We start from the raw sequence: 15,010 nt of genomic DNA, 5'->3' as shown, positions 1-15,010 counted from the left end.
TTCATTTATTTATTTATGTTTTGCATCCAAAACTTTACATCTCGATATAGGTTGCTATCAGGGGTGGGTTCTTGTAGGTGCCACTGCCAGTTCGCTCAGGGATGTGCACATGTGCTTGATGTGTGCTGGGTGCACATGTGCAGTACCACTAAAATTGCTCTGCGTATGCGCAGAAGCAAAAAGTGAGATGGCGGTGCCTATGGGAGAACCAGTTCAGGGGCTTGGCAGGCCTGGATTGCTGCCGGTTCCAGCGACCCAGGCCGCCAAGTTACTCTGGTTCGGCTGAACTAATCCGAACCAGTAGGAACCCACCTATTCAATGCCCAAATATATTTCCCTTTCTTATTTTCTTCTCTGAAAGCAAATAACAAACATATACACATCACGCAGTCTCTGAGTAGCCAGCATAATGCAAACGACAGAAAATGAAATAACAAACATTAAATCAAAGAAATTAAAGATATGAGAGTAGAAAGGAAACAGAAATGTAGCACATGTGCAGAAGCAAAAATCTGAGCTAATAAGAGCATTCATAATGTCTCTCCATACTTTTCCATCTTGGCAAACCATTTTTGCTTCCATCAAACCCATCCACTAACTCCGTTCTTTGAATTTCTCGCCTCTCTTTTTTGGGGGGATCTCAATGTGCCATCCAACGATGATTTTTTCCCCTTTCTCTAGCCCTATTCACTTTTTCTTCTGTAATTTGATTCATATTCATTCTGACTATATGATCAAATTAACTGAGCATACGTCTTTCATACAATCTTGCAGTTGTACTCAATCCATGTTGTTTTAGCAACCATTCATTCTTGAGCCTCTCCTTGTTTTATCAATAATAACTCAAGTACCCATTTAGAATGCATCCGTTTGATTTTAAAATATTTCTCCTATCATCACTCAATCTTCATTTCCATATACCAAAGTGAGTAAAAGCAGTCTCTTCTAAGCTACTATTTTCAGGTCTCTCAGGAATCATTCCTTACAATAAACCTTGTACCACTTTGCTACCAGCATTTATGTCTGTTAAAATGTTCCCGGTGATTTTTCTATCATTAGTAGACATTCTGCAAAAGGTCAAATATTGATCTTAGATACTGATGATTTTCAGATCCACCCTTCTTGTTGCCTCTTGCAATCTAACATTTGCCTGCAAGTATGCACTCTTCACTATTTTTTTCATATTCATAAACTTCTCAGTGAAATTTGCATCTAGCTGGCACATTGCCCACATGGAATAAAGTCTCATCACATTTCCCAGATTTTGCTAATTGCCTCCACTTAAAACCTTTAAGGTTTGCCTTTCCCAGGCATCCTTATTAGTCTTATCCTTCTTTTACATTCATTCTTATTACCTTTACTGCTGTATATTTGTATAGAAACTTCACATAATCATTCCATAATTAAACCACATGTGTATTTAAACATGCCATCTGCATCCAAAATCTCACAATTTTTCATCATTCTCACAGCATTTACTATCTCCTTTCCATGCTTTTTACTTTGACACTAGCATTTGTTTCCATTGCATATTCTTCTTCATAACATTGCTACTCCCATACATATTTATCAAATAATCCTTCTGGAATTCAGTGCTGTTATTTTTAATCCCATTCACTCAGCCAACAGCTCCTTGTTTAGTTTAATTCTTTTCATCCATGTCCATGTTTGCTATTTAATATCCAACATTTCTTCTACCTCTGTTCCTATAGCTAGTGGTTTTCAGCTGAAGTTCCATTGTGTCTTTCTACCTGTCTTAATCAATATAAATATAAATAAATAAATAAATTTGAATTTATTAGCCGCTCCCTTTCCAGGCAGGACTCGGGGCGGCGTACAATGGGCATATAGAACATAAAAACATGTATACAAACACATAAACATACAAAAATACAGAGACACACATGCACGGAGGAGGTAACCAATTACAACATTTAGACAGTTAAAATCCCCATTAAAATACCCAATTGTAAAAAACCCAATGTACAATTAAAATTTAAAATTTAAAAAGACAGTCAGGAGGAGTGAGAAAAAATTACGGTTGAGCCAGGCCAGATAATTGAAAGAGGTGGGTCTTCAGCTGTACACGGAAGGAGCGGAGATCGGAAGTGATCCTGATGTCACGGGGGAGGTCATTCCACAGGGCTGGGCCCATCACAGAGAAGGCTCTGCTCCTGGGTGTCGCCCCCCGACACTGTTTGGTGGACGGCACCCGGAGAAGTCCCTCTCTGTGTGAACGAATTGGTCGTAGGGATGTGTGGGGCAGGATGCGATCCTGCATGTAACTAGGCCCTGTGCCATGAAGCGCTTTAAAGATCATAATCAAAACCTTGAAACGCACTCGGTAGACCACAGGAAGCCAGTGCAGCTCGCGCAGGAGAGGTGTTACCGGGGAGTATCTAGTCCTCCCCATAATCACCCGCGCGGCCGCGTTCTGGACCAACTGCAGTCTCCGAGTGCATCTCAAGGGAAGCCCCATGTAGAGAGCATTGCAGTAGTCCAGGCGAGATGTCACTAGCGCATGGGTGACTGTGCGTAGGGCATCCCGGTCCAATAAGGGGCGCAATTGGCGCATCAGGCGGACCTGATGGAACGCCCCCCTTGCCACGGCTGTTACATGGTCATCCATGGACAGCCGGGCATCTAGGAGGACGCCCAAATTGCGCACCTGTTCCATGGGGGCTAGTTGCACGCCCCCAATGGCCAGGGATGGAAGCACCTGGTTGAACCGGGAGGCCGGAAGCCACAGCCACTCCGTCTTGGAAGGGTTGAGTTTTAGTCGGTTGCCATCCATCCAGACCCGTACGGCCTCCAAACACCGGGACATCATTTCGACGGCCTCATTGGGGTGGTTCGGGGTGGAAATGTATAGCTGAGTATCATCAGCATACAGATGATATCCCACCCCAAAACCACGGATGATCTCGCCCAGCGGTTTCATGTATGTGTTGAACAGGAGAGGCGAGAGCACCGATCCCTGTGGCACTCCACATGTGAGTGGCCTCCGGGTCGATCTCTGTTCCCCTGCCAACACACGTTGCGTCCGGTCCGAGAGGTAGGAGCCAAACCACCGTAAAACGGTGCCCCTGACTCCCAACCCCTCTAGCCGGTGCAACAGGATACCATGGTCGATGGTATCGAACGCCGCCGAGAGATCTAATAGGACCAGGATAGAGGAACAACCCCTATCTCTGGCCCTCCAGAGATCATCAACCAATGCGACCAAGGCCGTCTCGGTGCTGTGCCCGGGACGGAAGCCGGACTGGCGCGGGTCTAGATAATCATTTTCCTCCAGGTGACGTGGGAACTGCTGTACCACCACACTCTCTACAACCTTCGCTAAGAAAGGAAGGTTGGAGACTGGACGATAATTAACTAGGTCCGTTGGGTCCAGGGAAGGCTTCTTGAGCAGGGGCCTCACCACCGCCTCTTTCAAGGTGGCCGGTAGAGACCCCTCACCCAACGAGGCGTTCACTAGGCCCAGGAGCCAGTCGCGCGTAACCTCCCAGGATGCCAGTACAAGCCAGGAGGGACACGGGTCCAATAAACATGTGGTGGGTCGCAGACGTCCACGCAACCTGTCCAAATCCTCGATGGCAACCGAGTCAAACTCCTCCCAAAGCGGTCCCTCAAGACTCGCCACGGGCGTCTCTACTGAACTACTGAAAGGGGCCCATCCCATCCGGATTTGAGCGACTTTGTCCTGTAGATATTTCCCAAACTCCTCTGCTCTGCCCTGTAAAGGGGCTTCCCGCGGTCTCTCAAACAAGAGGGAGCGAGTCACCCGAAACAGGGCGGCAGGGCGGTTATCTGCGGACGCAATAAGAGCGGCGCAATGTTGACGTTTGGCCGCTCTTAATGCCACGAGGTACGTCCTCAAATAGGCTCGTGCCTGTGCTCGGTCGAATTCGGAACGGGAGGATCTCCAACGACTCTCTAGGCGTCTCTTGTGGCGTTTCATCACCCTTAGCTCCTCGGTAAACCAAGGGGCCAGGGTGGTTCGTCGCCGCAGGAGAGGCCGCAAAGGCGCCACCCGGTCTAGGGCCCCGGCAGTCGCACTATTCCATGCGTCTACCAGGTCCTCCACTCGGGGGCGGGTCAGGTCCACAGGAGGTGGCCCAAGCTCCGTCTGGAACCTATCTGGTTCCATCAGGCGCTTGGGGCGGAACCATCTAATACCTTCCAGTTCCGCCTCCTCGCGGCGGGGGGTAGCACCAGGGAAGTCCAGCCGGAGAAGTGAGTGATCCGACCATGACAGGGGAATAATAGTAGGATCCCCTATTCCCAGATCACTCATCCACTGGCCAGAGACAAAGACAAGGTCCAGCGTGTGGCCTCCCTCGTGAGTAGGGCCCTGAATTAACTGGGTCAGGTCCATGGCTGTCATGGAAGCCATGAACTCCCGAACCCCCTCAGACGCTTCTCCCATCGACGGCAGATTAAAATCCCCCATCACTAAAAGTTTGGGGGTCTCAACCGCCACCGATGAGATCAGCTCGAGGAGTTCAGGCAGGGCCGCTGACGTATAGCGAGGAGCCAGGTATACTATCAGCAGGCCCAACTGCCTCCCTGGGCCCCATCTCACGACAAGGGACTCACACCCGGATGTCTGTGGCACAGTGAACTCTCTCGGCTCTAAGTCTTCCCGGATAATCACTGCTACCCCACCGCCCCTTCCCTGGGCCCGAGGCTGGTGAAATGCTCGATAACCTGGTGGGCACATTTCCACGAGGGGTAGACCTCCCTCGTGGCCCAACCAGGTCTCGGTTATTCCTGCGAGGTCCGGCTCCCCCTCCAAAATTAGATCGTGGATGAGGGGGGCCTTATTGACAACGGACCTCGCGTTGCATAACAGCAGTCTCAGGCCTTGGGTCTGTAGATCCTGACCACCTAGTATGCAGGGGTTGGTACAAACGACCGGGAATGACCAAAAACCCCGGTCTCCCAACCGACTACGCGCTCTTGATCTGTCCTCGTACCTGCCCCTCCCCATGACCGTTGGTATCAAAGAGCCCTGCACAGGAATGCTATCTTCCCTCTCCTCCCCCACTCCGCTCCCTCCTCCTTCGACCACACCTAGACGCCTGGCTCTCCCATCCCTCCTGACCTGTTCCCCCCCCCATCCCTGGAACCCCTTATAATTTTTAAAAGATTTTTAATTAAAAAACCCCTCAATGTGCGCTTCCGCCACCTCTCTGGGTTAATAAACCCGTCCTCAAGGTGGGCCCTCGAAAGGGCAGGAGGCCATACCTGCGAGAGGGGGGACTCTCGCAGTGGCAGTAGGTCAGACCTTGTGTACGTGAGAATCATACAAAAATCACGGGGCAAGATTATTTCAAGTGCTGAAGATGGAATCATAGTTTGTCGTGAAATTGTCCTTACCCTAGATGGAAAGGGTAAGTTTGTGGGCTAGCCAACTAGCTAGATTTATCTAAGGAGGCGCTCAAGATGGTATTGGAGCCGATTAAAGCAGGATGTTAATGAGAGAGCCATAGTCATGATATAAAGAAAATTGATGGAAATCCAAGTTTTGGCAAGGGAGGCAATTGTCCATAGGGGTAGAAGGAGAAATGTCAAGCCTTCAGCAGATGACCACCAATCCCCCCGGTGTCTCTCCTCCATGTCCAGGCCCAGGGAGAGATGGCCATCTGCCTCCTCGGGGGTCCTGAAGCTCATCTTCCCGGGGGGTGTTGTTCTCAAATCCGAGACCGCCATAGCTCCCTGAGGCTTTCCCAAGCCTCCTGGAGTTGGCAGCACTCTCTCTAGCCTCCCCGGGCCTCGTTCTTCTTCTGCAACTCCCCTGGAGAACCAGGGGTCATGGCGACCAGAGGGTGTGGCGCTCGGCGTCTCCGACTGCCTCCCCCGCCGCCGCCATTGCCAAAAACCTCGCCGCCTGAGCTGTGCACACCACCCGGGCAATCCTCACCTCCGACATTGTTCTTCAAAGCTTGCCACTCTGGCCTGCTTCCCTCCGGTCTGCTTCGCTCAGCTCCACCCTCCACCAGCCGCTTCCTTTTGATCTACCCGACTCCATTCCACAGAATACGGCTATTCATCAGCTGTTCGGTCAGCGCGTCTCCAAGCCTCCATGTCTCCACGCGCTTCTCCGCTCGGCGCTCGGCGCCTCTCGCCCGACCAGCCGACCACCCGACATAGAATGTATGCTTGACATTCTATAGAGAGATCATTTCCCTTTCCTTCCTTATTTCCCAAAGATCTTAATTTGAGGGATCCGTTAAAACTCTCTTGTATAATAGGAAATGCAGGTCACTTTGGATAGTAAGATGGGTGGCATATAAATAAAATAAATAAACTGCTTTATAGCAGTACAGATGGTCAATAAGCAGGAAAATTATTATTTGTTCAGCAGCAAAATATAAGATGTTTTGGTAAAGCAAACAGTATTTTTTTACAACAATTAAGAAAACACAATTCATTTTCCCCTATTAAATTCTCCACAGCGTTATTTTTCACCTAGCTCATGGTACCTGGTATTGCATCTCAACTGTTGAAGAATCTACTTTCAGATCTTCAAAGGATTTTTCCATGTTTTTCTGTCTTTTTCCAATTCCAGGTGTGATTGATCTAAGACAGGAATAACAAAGCATATTTAAACAAAATGAATGGGCAATTTGTTGATTCCCAATTAACTGCAGGCATGTTATGCTCTTCTCTGCCATCTTTTCCCCTGACCCCCTCCAGAAAGGAGGTCCAGAAAGGTCTCAGGGAAGAGAAGAGCTGACCTAGTAGATCAAATTATTCCTATTGACAAGACATTCCCCACCCATGCTTTATAGTAAATTTCAGAAAACAAGCTTATTTTGTCCCACCCCCCGTTAATTAATTAATTAATTAATTATATTTTATATGTCCACCATCTCCCACAAAATGACTTTGGGTGGCATACAACCAGGGGTGGGCTGCTGGGAGTTTCCAGGGGTTCGGGAGAACCTCTAGCTAAGATTCTATGCAATTCAGAGAACCCCCAAATTCCACTCCTGACTGTCCCTGCCCACCCCACTCCTCCTCCCAGGAGTCTCCATGTGGCCCGTTTTGGATGCAGGTAAGTACAGGGTGTGTGTGCAGGCTCGGGGAGGGCAAAAAAATGGGCCTACCGGAAGTTAGGGCCAGAGGGCCTACAGAGCCTGGGGAGGCCATTTTCACCCTCTCGGAGGCTCAAGAAAAGCCTTCGGAGACTGGGGAGGGCAACCCACCCCCACCCCCACCCCCACCCCACCCTCACCGTAGTGAAGGAGGCCGACAAGACCACGCCCGCCACGGCCACCCAGCAACCGGGCAGAGAACCTCTTGCTAAACTTTTTGAAGCCAACCCCTGCATACAACCAGTTGTCAGGCAGTAACAGGGCAAGAGTGCTCTATTAGATCTGTACTTGAATAACTATGGTGTTATACATTTTACCATAAAATTAATTATTTGCATGCTTTAGATACAATTCAGCCATCTCTACTTACAACAGTTACAAAGATAACAGGAATGCCAGCTAATTATTAAAGGACAACTTCATCTTTTTCTTTGACAAGAGCGTGCATTAACACAGTTTAAATCATAGGTCATCAACCTGGTCCCTACCGCCCACTAGTGGGCGTTTTGGGATTCCAGGTGGGCGGTAGGGATTTTGGAGGTTAAAACCTCCTTTTGAACTAACGTGCGCGAGAATGTGTGCGTTAGGGATTTCGGAGGTTAAAACCTCCTTTTGTGTGAGTGAGCAGGCGGGCGCAAGCGCACACATCAATGAACTAATGTGCGTGTGCACGCAAACAAGCAAACACGTGGGAAGAGGAAGGGGAGGAGTGGAAACGGATAGCAGGGACAGGCAGAAGTGGAGCAGTGCAGTTGTAAAATAGGAGAAAGTGATAATGAGGCTGGTCTCTATGAACAGTTAAAAACCATAAAGACTGATGCCTTTTATTTGGCAGACATTTTCAAGAGATTTAATGAAATTAATTTACAGCTTCAAGGAGCCAATATAACTCTTATAAGTTGCAAAAATATTGTGTCATTGTTTATCGAAAAGCTTGATCTTCTCCGTCATAATATTCTCAAGAGAGAATTTCATCAGTTTCCTGAATTGTCCTCTATAAACAATGATGTAACTCCAGGGGATATTGAAAGGTTCAGTAGCCACCTCAACAAACTCAAATTGGATATGGAAAAACGATTTCAAGATATTTTGAACTTAAAGTTGCATGACTGGATGATAAATCCTTTTACAGCAAATGTTGCTGAAGTGGATATAACTTGCCAAGAAGAACTATTAGAACTTAAATATGACGAAGAGGGTAAATGTAATTTTGGCAGTGGTGGATACCAAAAACTCTGGCAAAATTAAAAAATGCCTGCGTTATATCCAAATATGTGGAAAATGATGTTCAATTTATTGATACCTTTCCCTACCACATATCTTGTAGAATCAGGCTTTAGTGCTGTTAATCATATTATGAGCAAACAGAGAAACCGTCTGAATATCACCGAAAGAGGAGACCTTTGTTTGTTCCTTACGAAAATCAAACCAGATATCAAATATTTAGTCTCGCAGCATCAGCCTCAAAGATCTCATTAATCACTAGGAAAGCTAATTTCAATTTACTTTATTGTTTTCTAATTAAATTTTATAAAGTTAAAAACATTATAAACATGCATAAAGTAGAAATAGAAAGATAAATGTATGTACACTTCTTTTTTTTTTAAAACACCCTCCTTTCTAAAAAATATTCCGCACTTGTGCAAAGATTGGTGGGTGGTAAGGAAATTTTTCCATCAAGAAAGATCCATTAGTGGGCGGTAGGTAGAAAAAGTTTGACTACCACTGGTTTAAATCATAGCTCCGTTTTATACCTGTGCATAAAAAGATTTGTGCATAAGCTCTCACCTGTCATTTACAATCTGAGTCTTCACATTTGTTCCTAATCCAGAGGGAGACAAAGGAATGTTCTCCTCTATTGATTGTTCTTCCCTTTCTTCTGTAATATGTGGCAAGCATTCAGGCCAAAATTCTTCAATAAAGAAGCAAAAAGAGCAAGAAGTAAGTTGGTTTTTATAAAGGGGTGGTGGTGGAAAGAGAGTCATTATAAGTTGCATGACTTTAAAGGGGGGGGGAGGAAGACTAAATAAAACTTTTTTATTCAATTTCCACATTGTATATTTCACTTTCCATTCCTTTAGTAATTGCAAAGATTCAGTAAGCAAAGAGCTCTAGTATCAGCACCTATTCTGGTGGAAGCAGTTAGAGATGGATGACAAGGTTATCATCCAGAAAAGACACAGGCTGAGACTCCCTCTCTGACATGTGAATACCTAAAAGGGCAATTGTTTCACATAAGTTCTTTGTTTTCTCTGCTCCAGTTAATTGCCTTAGACCAGGGGTGTCAAACTCAAGGCCCGTGGGCCGAATCCGGCCAATGGGATGCTTAAATCTGACCCTTGGGGCTGGCCTGGAAATAGCAACGGATCAGCCCCCAATGCCTATAGCAGCCAAAATGGGGCCCAAGGCAGTGGTGAAATTCATTTTTTTTACTACCTGTTCTGTGGGCATGGCTTGGTGGGTGTGGTGTGGCTTGGTGGGCGTGGCAGGGGAAGAATATTGCAAAATCTCCATTCCCACTCCATTCCAGGGGAATGATACTGCAAAATCTCCATCCCCACCCTTCTCTGGGGCCAGCCACAGATGGCATTTGCTGGTTCTATGAACTACTCAAAATTTCCACTACTGGTTCTCCAGAACCTGTCAGAACCTGCTGGATTTCACCTCTGGCACAAGGTACTTAAATCTGGCCCATGTTTTGGTTGGCAGAGTGCTGCAAGAGGCCATCTAGGCCGAAAATGGGGTATGCCCCCCCCCCATGTGCCCTATTTTGGCCAGCAGGGTGCTGCAGTAGCACTTAAACTCTTATTAATAAAAGGAAAAGTAATTGGAAATCAGGTTGAAAGAAACCATAGAACAGAAAATACTGGAAATCAGAAATTTGGAAGTGGCCTTATTGGATTCTCTATAAAAAGTGAACAACAGAAACAGCAATTCCCAAGAAAAGTGCACCCACAAACACACATTACATAAAATATGCCTGTGCTTACCATTTTTCTGTTCTTCAGGAGTATGTCTAGAAGCGTTTTCTGTGTTGGTTTCATAACTCTGGGGAATTGAATCCATGTTTGTTTCTATATGTATATAAAATATTCACACTAAAAATAAAATAATCAGAAATAGCTATGAATATTAATTCTGAATGCTTTTGGGACCTTTCCAATTTACAGAAGTTATACATGGGAAAAACTGGGTTTAAGCAACTTTTTATCAAATTTGGCTACAAGCCACAGAGGATATCCTGGGCGCGCTAGAAATATTCTGAGATACACTCAATTCTTGTGTCCGTTCATTCTGTTTCTGGGGATTCATTTGTATTCTTCTACAAAAGCAAAAGACTCTGCATGTCTTCCTCAGTTTTGGGAGCCTGTACTTGAATAATATTTATATTACATAAATGTACATATAGAATTGCAATTGTTAATTGCCAAAATGATGTATACTTTATTTTTTTTGTTGTATTATTTTTTTTGTTGAAGCATTATAATTATCTTTGTGCTTTGACTCTTTTCTTTTTTTGTTTTTTTTAAAGAAGTAAAAATAAATTTTGAAAATGAAAGGTTTCAGGATTTGTAGTGTCAGGACCAGAGATATCCTCTTTAGTAGTCTGCTGTTGTTCTCAACAGTGGTGGGTTCCGGATCCGGTACGGTGCAGTGGGACCCGGCGTCCACCACATGAACGCGCACAGCATGAGTGCACATGCGCGCAGATGTGTCCTTACCCCCTGTGACGCTCCAGCTGCTCGGCGGAACATTACACAGGTGTCGTTTGCTCCGTGCGCATGAACAGAAGCGTCAAAGAGCTCAAATACAGGTAAGGAGCGCGGGCAGGCAGGCGGGTCCTCCGGAACACCATACTGGAATGGTACCCGGTGCTCCCGGCAGGCACTGGTACGCCGTACCGGGGGTACCAGTCATAACCCACTACTGGTTCTCAACCAATAGCATAATGGGGAAAAGAGCATCTAAGAAGGATGTGTAGGCCTCTGGATTCAAAATCAAAATGCTGCTTCACAAAGGTGCAATTTTGTAGCAGGAACTGTCCACAATTACTTAGAACATCTGCTTTTTTTCCTTGAGCCCTTAGATTTCCCTCCACAACTGTCCTGAAAACCTAAAAAACCAGGGGCAGTGATGGGACATAAAAACCTTAACTTTTTTGACACCCCTTCTTCTCCAGGCAAGAAAATATATACTTGTTTTTTTTAAAAAAAAAAAGCCCACTTAACATTTTTTGGGGTGTCTGTAATTAATAACAATTTTCAAGAAAATGTAAGTTTACACATCCACCCAAAACCCAAAGGCAAATAAATAATTAAAAATACAGAAGTACCTTCTTGTTTAGGTCTGTATTCTGTTATACCTGTCAGAATATTCATGAACCAGCAGCGACATGGTAACAAGGTCTGCCAATGAATAAGCATGGTAACAGGTCAGCCAATGAGGCTTATTTGGAAACAGAAACTTAAATAAAAAGTCTGGGCATGTCTTAGCTGTATTAACCTCTAAACTCTGAACTGAAACCAATCACTCCTCTGCCTGTAACTACTACCATGTTGGAGAATCCACTGTTGGTATTGTACCTTTACTCGTGTGTTATTATATACCATATTTTTCGCCTTATAAGACGCACTTTTTTACTCCAAAAAAGAGGGTAAAAATCTGAGTGCATCTTGCAAGCCGAATGTAGCCACTGGGTCATCTGAAAATGGGGCAGGCAAAGAGGGGGCTGCAGAGATCGTGATGGCTGGAAAGGAGAGAGGTTTCGCTTTCAGAGCTCCCGCTTGGCTGGGCTCCCGAGAGGGCTTAGGCGGTGGTGGCACATTGCTGGGGCGCTGCTTTAAGCTGCCCTCCTCCTGCAAACGAAAGGTGCCTCAAGGCTTTGGCTCCTGAGATCGGTGCGCTGCCATCCAAAATGCTGGTACCACGATCGCTGCAGCGCCCGCTTTACCTGCCACTTCTCGGGCGGTTCCAGGCGGCAGAGATCGTAGTAATAGCATTTTGGATGGCAGCGCACCGATCTCAGGAGCCAAAGCCTTTGAATCAAGTTTGATTGTGTCCCATCTAGCGTTCCCCACCCCCAACCCCAAATCTCTCAGGATCTGCTTATTGCTATTGCTGCTATTGCGCCCAGCTACTGTATCTCTTTGCTGCATGACAGATCCGGGCGGATTGGGGGTGGGTGGGTGGAGAACGCTAGATTGGGAAGTTAAAAACCTAGAACCAAGTTTGATTGTGTCCCATTCTAGGTTTTTAACTTCCCAATCTAGCGTTCTCCACCCACCCACCCACAATCCGCCTGGATCTGTCATGCAGCAAAGAGATACAGTAGCTGGGCGCAATAGCAGCAATAGCAATAAGCAGATCCGGAGAGATTTGGGGTTGGGGGTGGAGAACGCTAGATGGGACACAATCAAACTTGATTCAAAGGCTTTGGCTCCTGAGATCGGTGCACTGCCATCCAAAATGCTATTACTACGATCTCTGCCGCCTGTAACCGCCCGAGAAGCGGCAGGTAAAGCAGCGAAGAAGAGGAATTCTTGGGGTTCGAATAAAAACATTACAGCCTTATTTTTGTTACTTTCACTGCAGTGACGTGCGGTGAGGTTTATGACTGGTGAGGCACTGACACAGTGCTGGGTTTCAAATATTTTTAGACTTGTGGACTTCAACTCCCAGAATTCCACAGCCAGGCATGGTCAGTTCCAATTTAAAGCGACAGCATTTGTTTTTCTCCTTTGCTCCTTTCTTTTTCTTTTTCTTCTCCTTCCCCTCCTTCCTCCCTCTCTCCCTTCCTCCCCCTCTCTCAAACACACACACACACACACACACACACACACACACACACACACAGAAGTTGGATTGGACTATCTCTCCTACCCCTTCCCTCTCTCACCCACTCTCAAACAACCCCACACACACACAAAAGTTGGATTGGATATCTTTTCCAGTGGCTTGAAAGCAGCTCCTCTGCCATCCCCCCCATTCCTCTGCTGCCTTTCCCAAACACCTCCACCATTGCAATTGCAGCCTGCTGTCTGGGTGGGAAATGCCTGGAACACAATAAAGCTCACCTACCACCTCCTGCTGGCAGGCTGGGGTGAGAGGAGAGGCAGAGAAGCCGGAGGGGAGCCTTCCAAAAGAAAGAGGCTGGGGGGAAGTGTGTGTACTACAGCATGGCTCTTTGCCTGGCTTCCTCCCTCCTCCTGTGGTCTCCTCAGTGCTCGCTTGTGCTCTCCCTCCCCAAGTGTAGTTTGATTGCAGTTGGAGCCACGTTGCCTTTTCAAACTTGTAATCAGTGAAGCTGGGCTAGATTTTCATATAGTTTTATCCAGCTGTGTGTGTGAGAGAGAGAAATGAATGGGGGCCTGGGGAGGAAGTCACTACACTTGGGGAGGGAGAGCACCAGTGAGGTTAAGCAGAGTCATCCACGGTGAGGCAGCAACTAGCTCAGCTTTTTCCTTTTCCTTTTTTTTTTTCATGATGAGAGTGGTGAGGCTGTGCCTCACTTGCCTCACCTGACTGCACGTCACTGTTTCACTGTTTACTGACTTTACTGACTGTTAATGAGAGTAAAGATAGTTCTTAATATGTTACATGGTTGACATAAAATTGTTCTTAAACTGCTGTTAACTTTATACAGTTGATATAAAATATTTTACTACAGTATTTGGTTCAGAATCTTTTTTTTTCTAGATTTTCCTCCTTTAAAATTGGGTGCGTCTTATATTCCGGAGCGTCTTATAGGGTGAAAAATACGGTATATAAAGAGTTTAATGAATCCTGCTGAATCAGTTATCTGTGTGTGCTTTCTGGATGTGATTTCTGCAACAAACCCTGGCAATACTTCACCCAATTTATTTGAGTAGTTGAGTGATAATATACATGTAACTTACTTTAGACAGAGAAGACTCTTACCTACATCCCTTGAGAGATATGGCTTCTTGAATTCTCATGAAGAAAACTGCAGCAGCAGAATTGGATTTTCCCAAAATTTCACAGCAGAAAGAAGTCCAGCTGCAATTTATGGTATGAAATGCTTGGGAGAAATGCAGCTGATCGAGTTTCTGAAAGTCTTGATATCCAGGAAGAGTGATGTGTTACCTAGATCCTCAGGTATAGCAACTTCTCATCCCAGCATGCAACTATTGTCAGAATTATTGAGGAGTATAAATTGCTCCATGAAGGATGCCAGTGCTATTTCCCGATGATAGGTCTCTTCTTCTGATCTCTTGTTCCAGGAGGTAATACTTTCACCGCGAACTCTTTTGAAATCCAGGGGAATTGACATTTTTTTATTCTCCAAGCTATAGTTTTGCCTTTCCCATTTCTCAAAACATTTATTAAGGATACATAATCAGCAGGCTTGAGATATTTATGCCACCCATCTCACCAAGATCAAGGAAATTATTCTGACGTCATCTCTTTTGAGTTTAAAAAAGAAAAGTCTATGACATGGATGAAGAAATTTCTTTCTTCCATAAGAACTGGAAAAACATTCAACAGTCACATCAGGAGCAATTCAACAGTAAAGATTAAATATTCCACATATGTATAGAAATTTCTGATATAGCAATAGCACAGACCACTTCATAGGGCTTTACAGCCCTCTCTAAGCGGTTTACAGAGTCAGCATATTGCCCCCAACAATTTGGATTCTTATTTTACCCACCTCGGAAGGATGGAAGGATGAGTCAACCTTGAGCCTGGTTAGATTCAAACTCCAAATTGCAGGCAACTGGCAGTCAGCAGAAGTAGCCTGCAATACTGCATTCTAAGCACCACACCACCTCGGCTCTATATACAGTACATTTATGTAATCATCCTTGCTATAGCTCCCATGAGAATCAATTTCTTGTCTCAGCTAAAAGGCAACAGATTTTCTAAAGAGATGAAATACATGTAAA

General features: G+C 45.7%; 1 protein-coding gene across 1 annotated transcript in view; it reads right to left on the bottom strand.

The window, feature by feature from the left end:
• LOC309387311 (uncharacterized protein) overlaps positions 1-14,506 on the bottom strand; it is a 38,463-nt gene extending 23,957 nt beyond the window's left edge. Inside the window, exons 1-4 of the mRNA XM_081943760.1 lie at positions 14,022-14,506; positions 10,094-10,201; positions 8,892-9,015; positions 6,489-6,585 (exon numbers count right to left, since the gene is read on the bottom strand). Of these exons, the coding sequence (XP_081799886.1) occupies positions 6,489-6,585; positions 8,892-9,015; positions 10,094-10,169 (297 nt within the window). The 5' untranslated portion in view covers positions 10,170-10,201; positions 14,022-14,506. The remainder of the gene's footprint in view (positions 1-6,488; positions 6,586-8,891; positions 9,016-10,093; positions 10,202-14,021) is intronic.
• Positions 14,507-15,010: the final 504 nt, after the last annotated feature.

Source organism: Natrix helvetica (assembly GCF_964273705.1).
Source record: "Natrix helvetica genome assembly, chromosome: 2".
Taxonomy (NCBI): Eukaryota; Metazoa; Chordata; class Lepidosauria; order Squamata; family Natricidae; genus Natrix; species Natrix helvetica.
The sequence above is the reverse complement of the archived record's forward strand: the minus strand, read 5'-3'. Positions and strand labels throughout refer to the sequence as shown.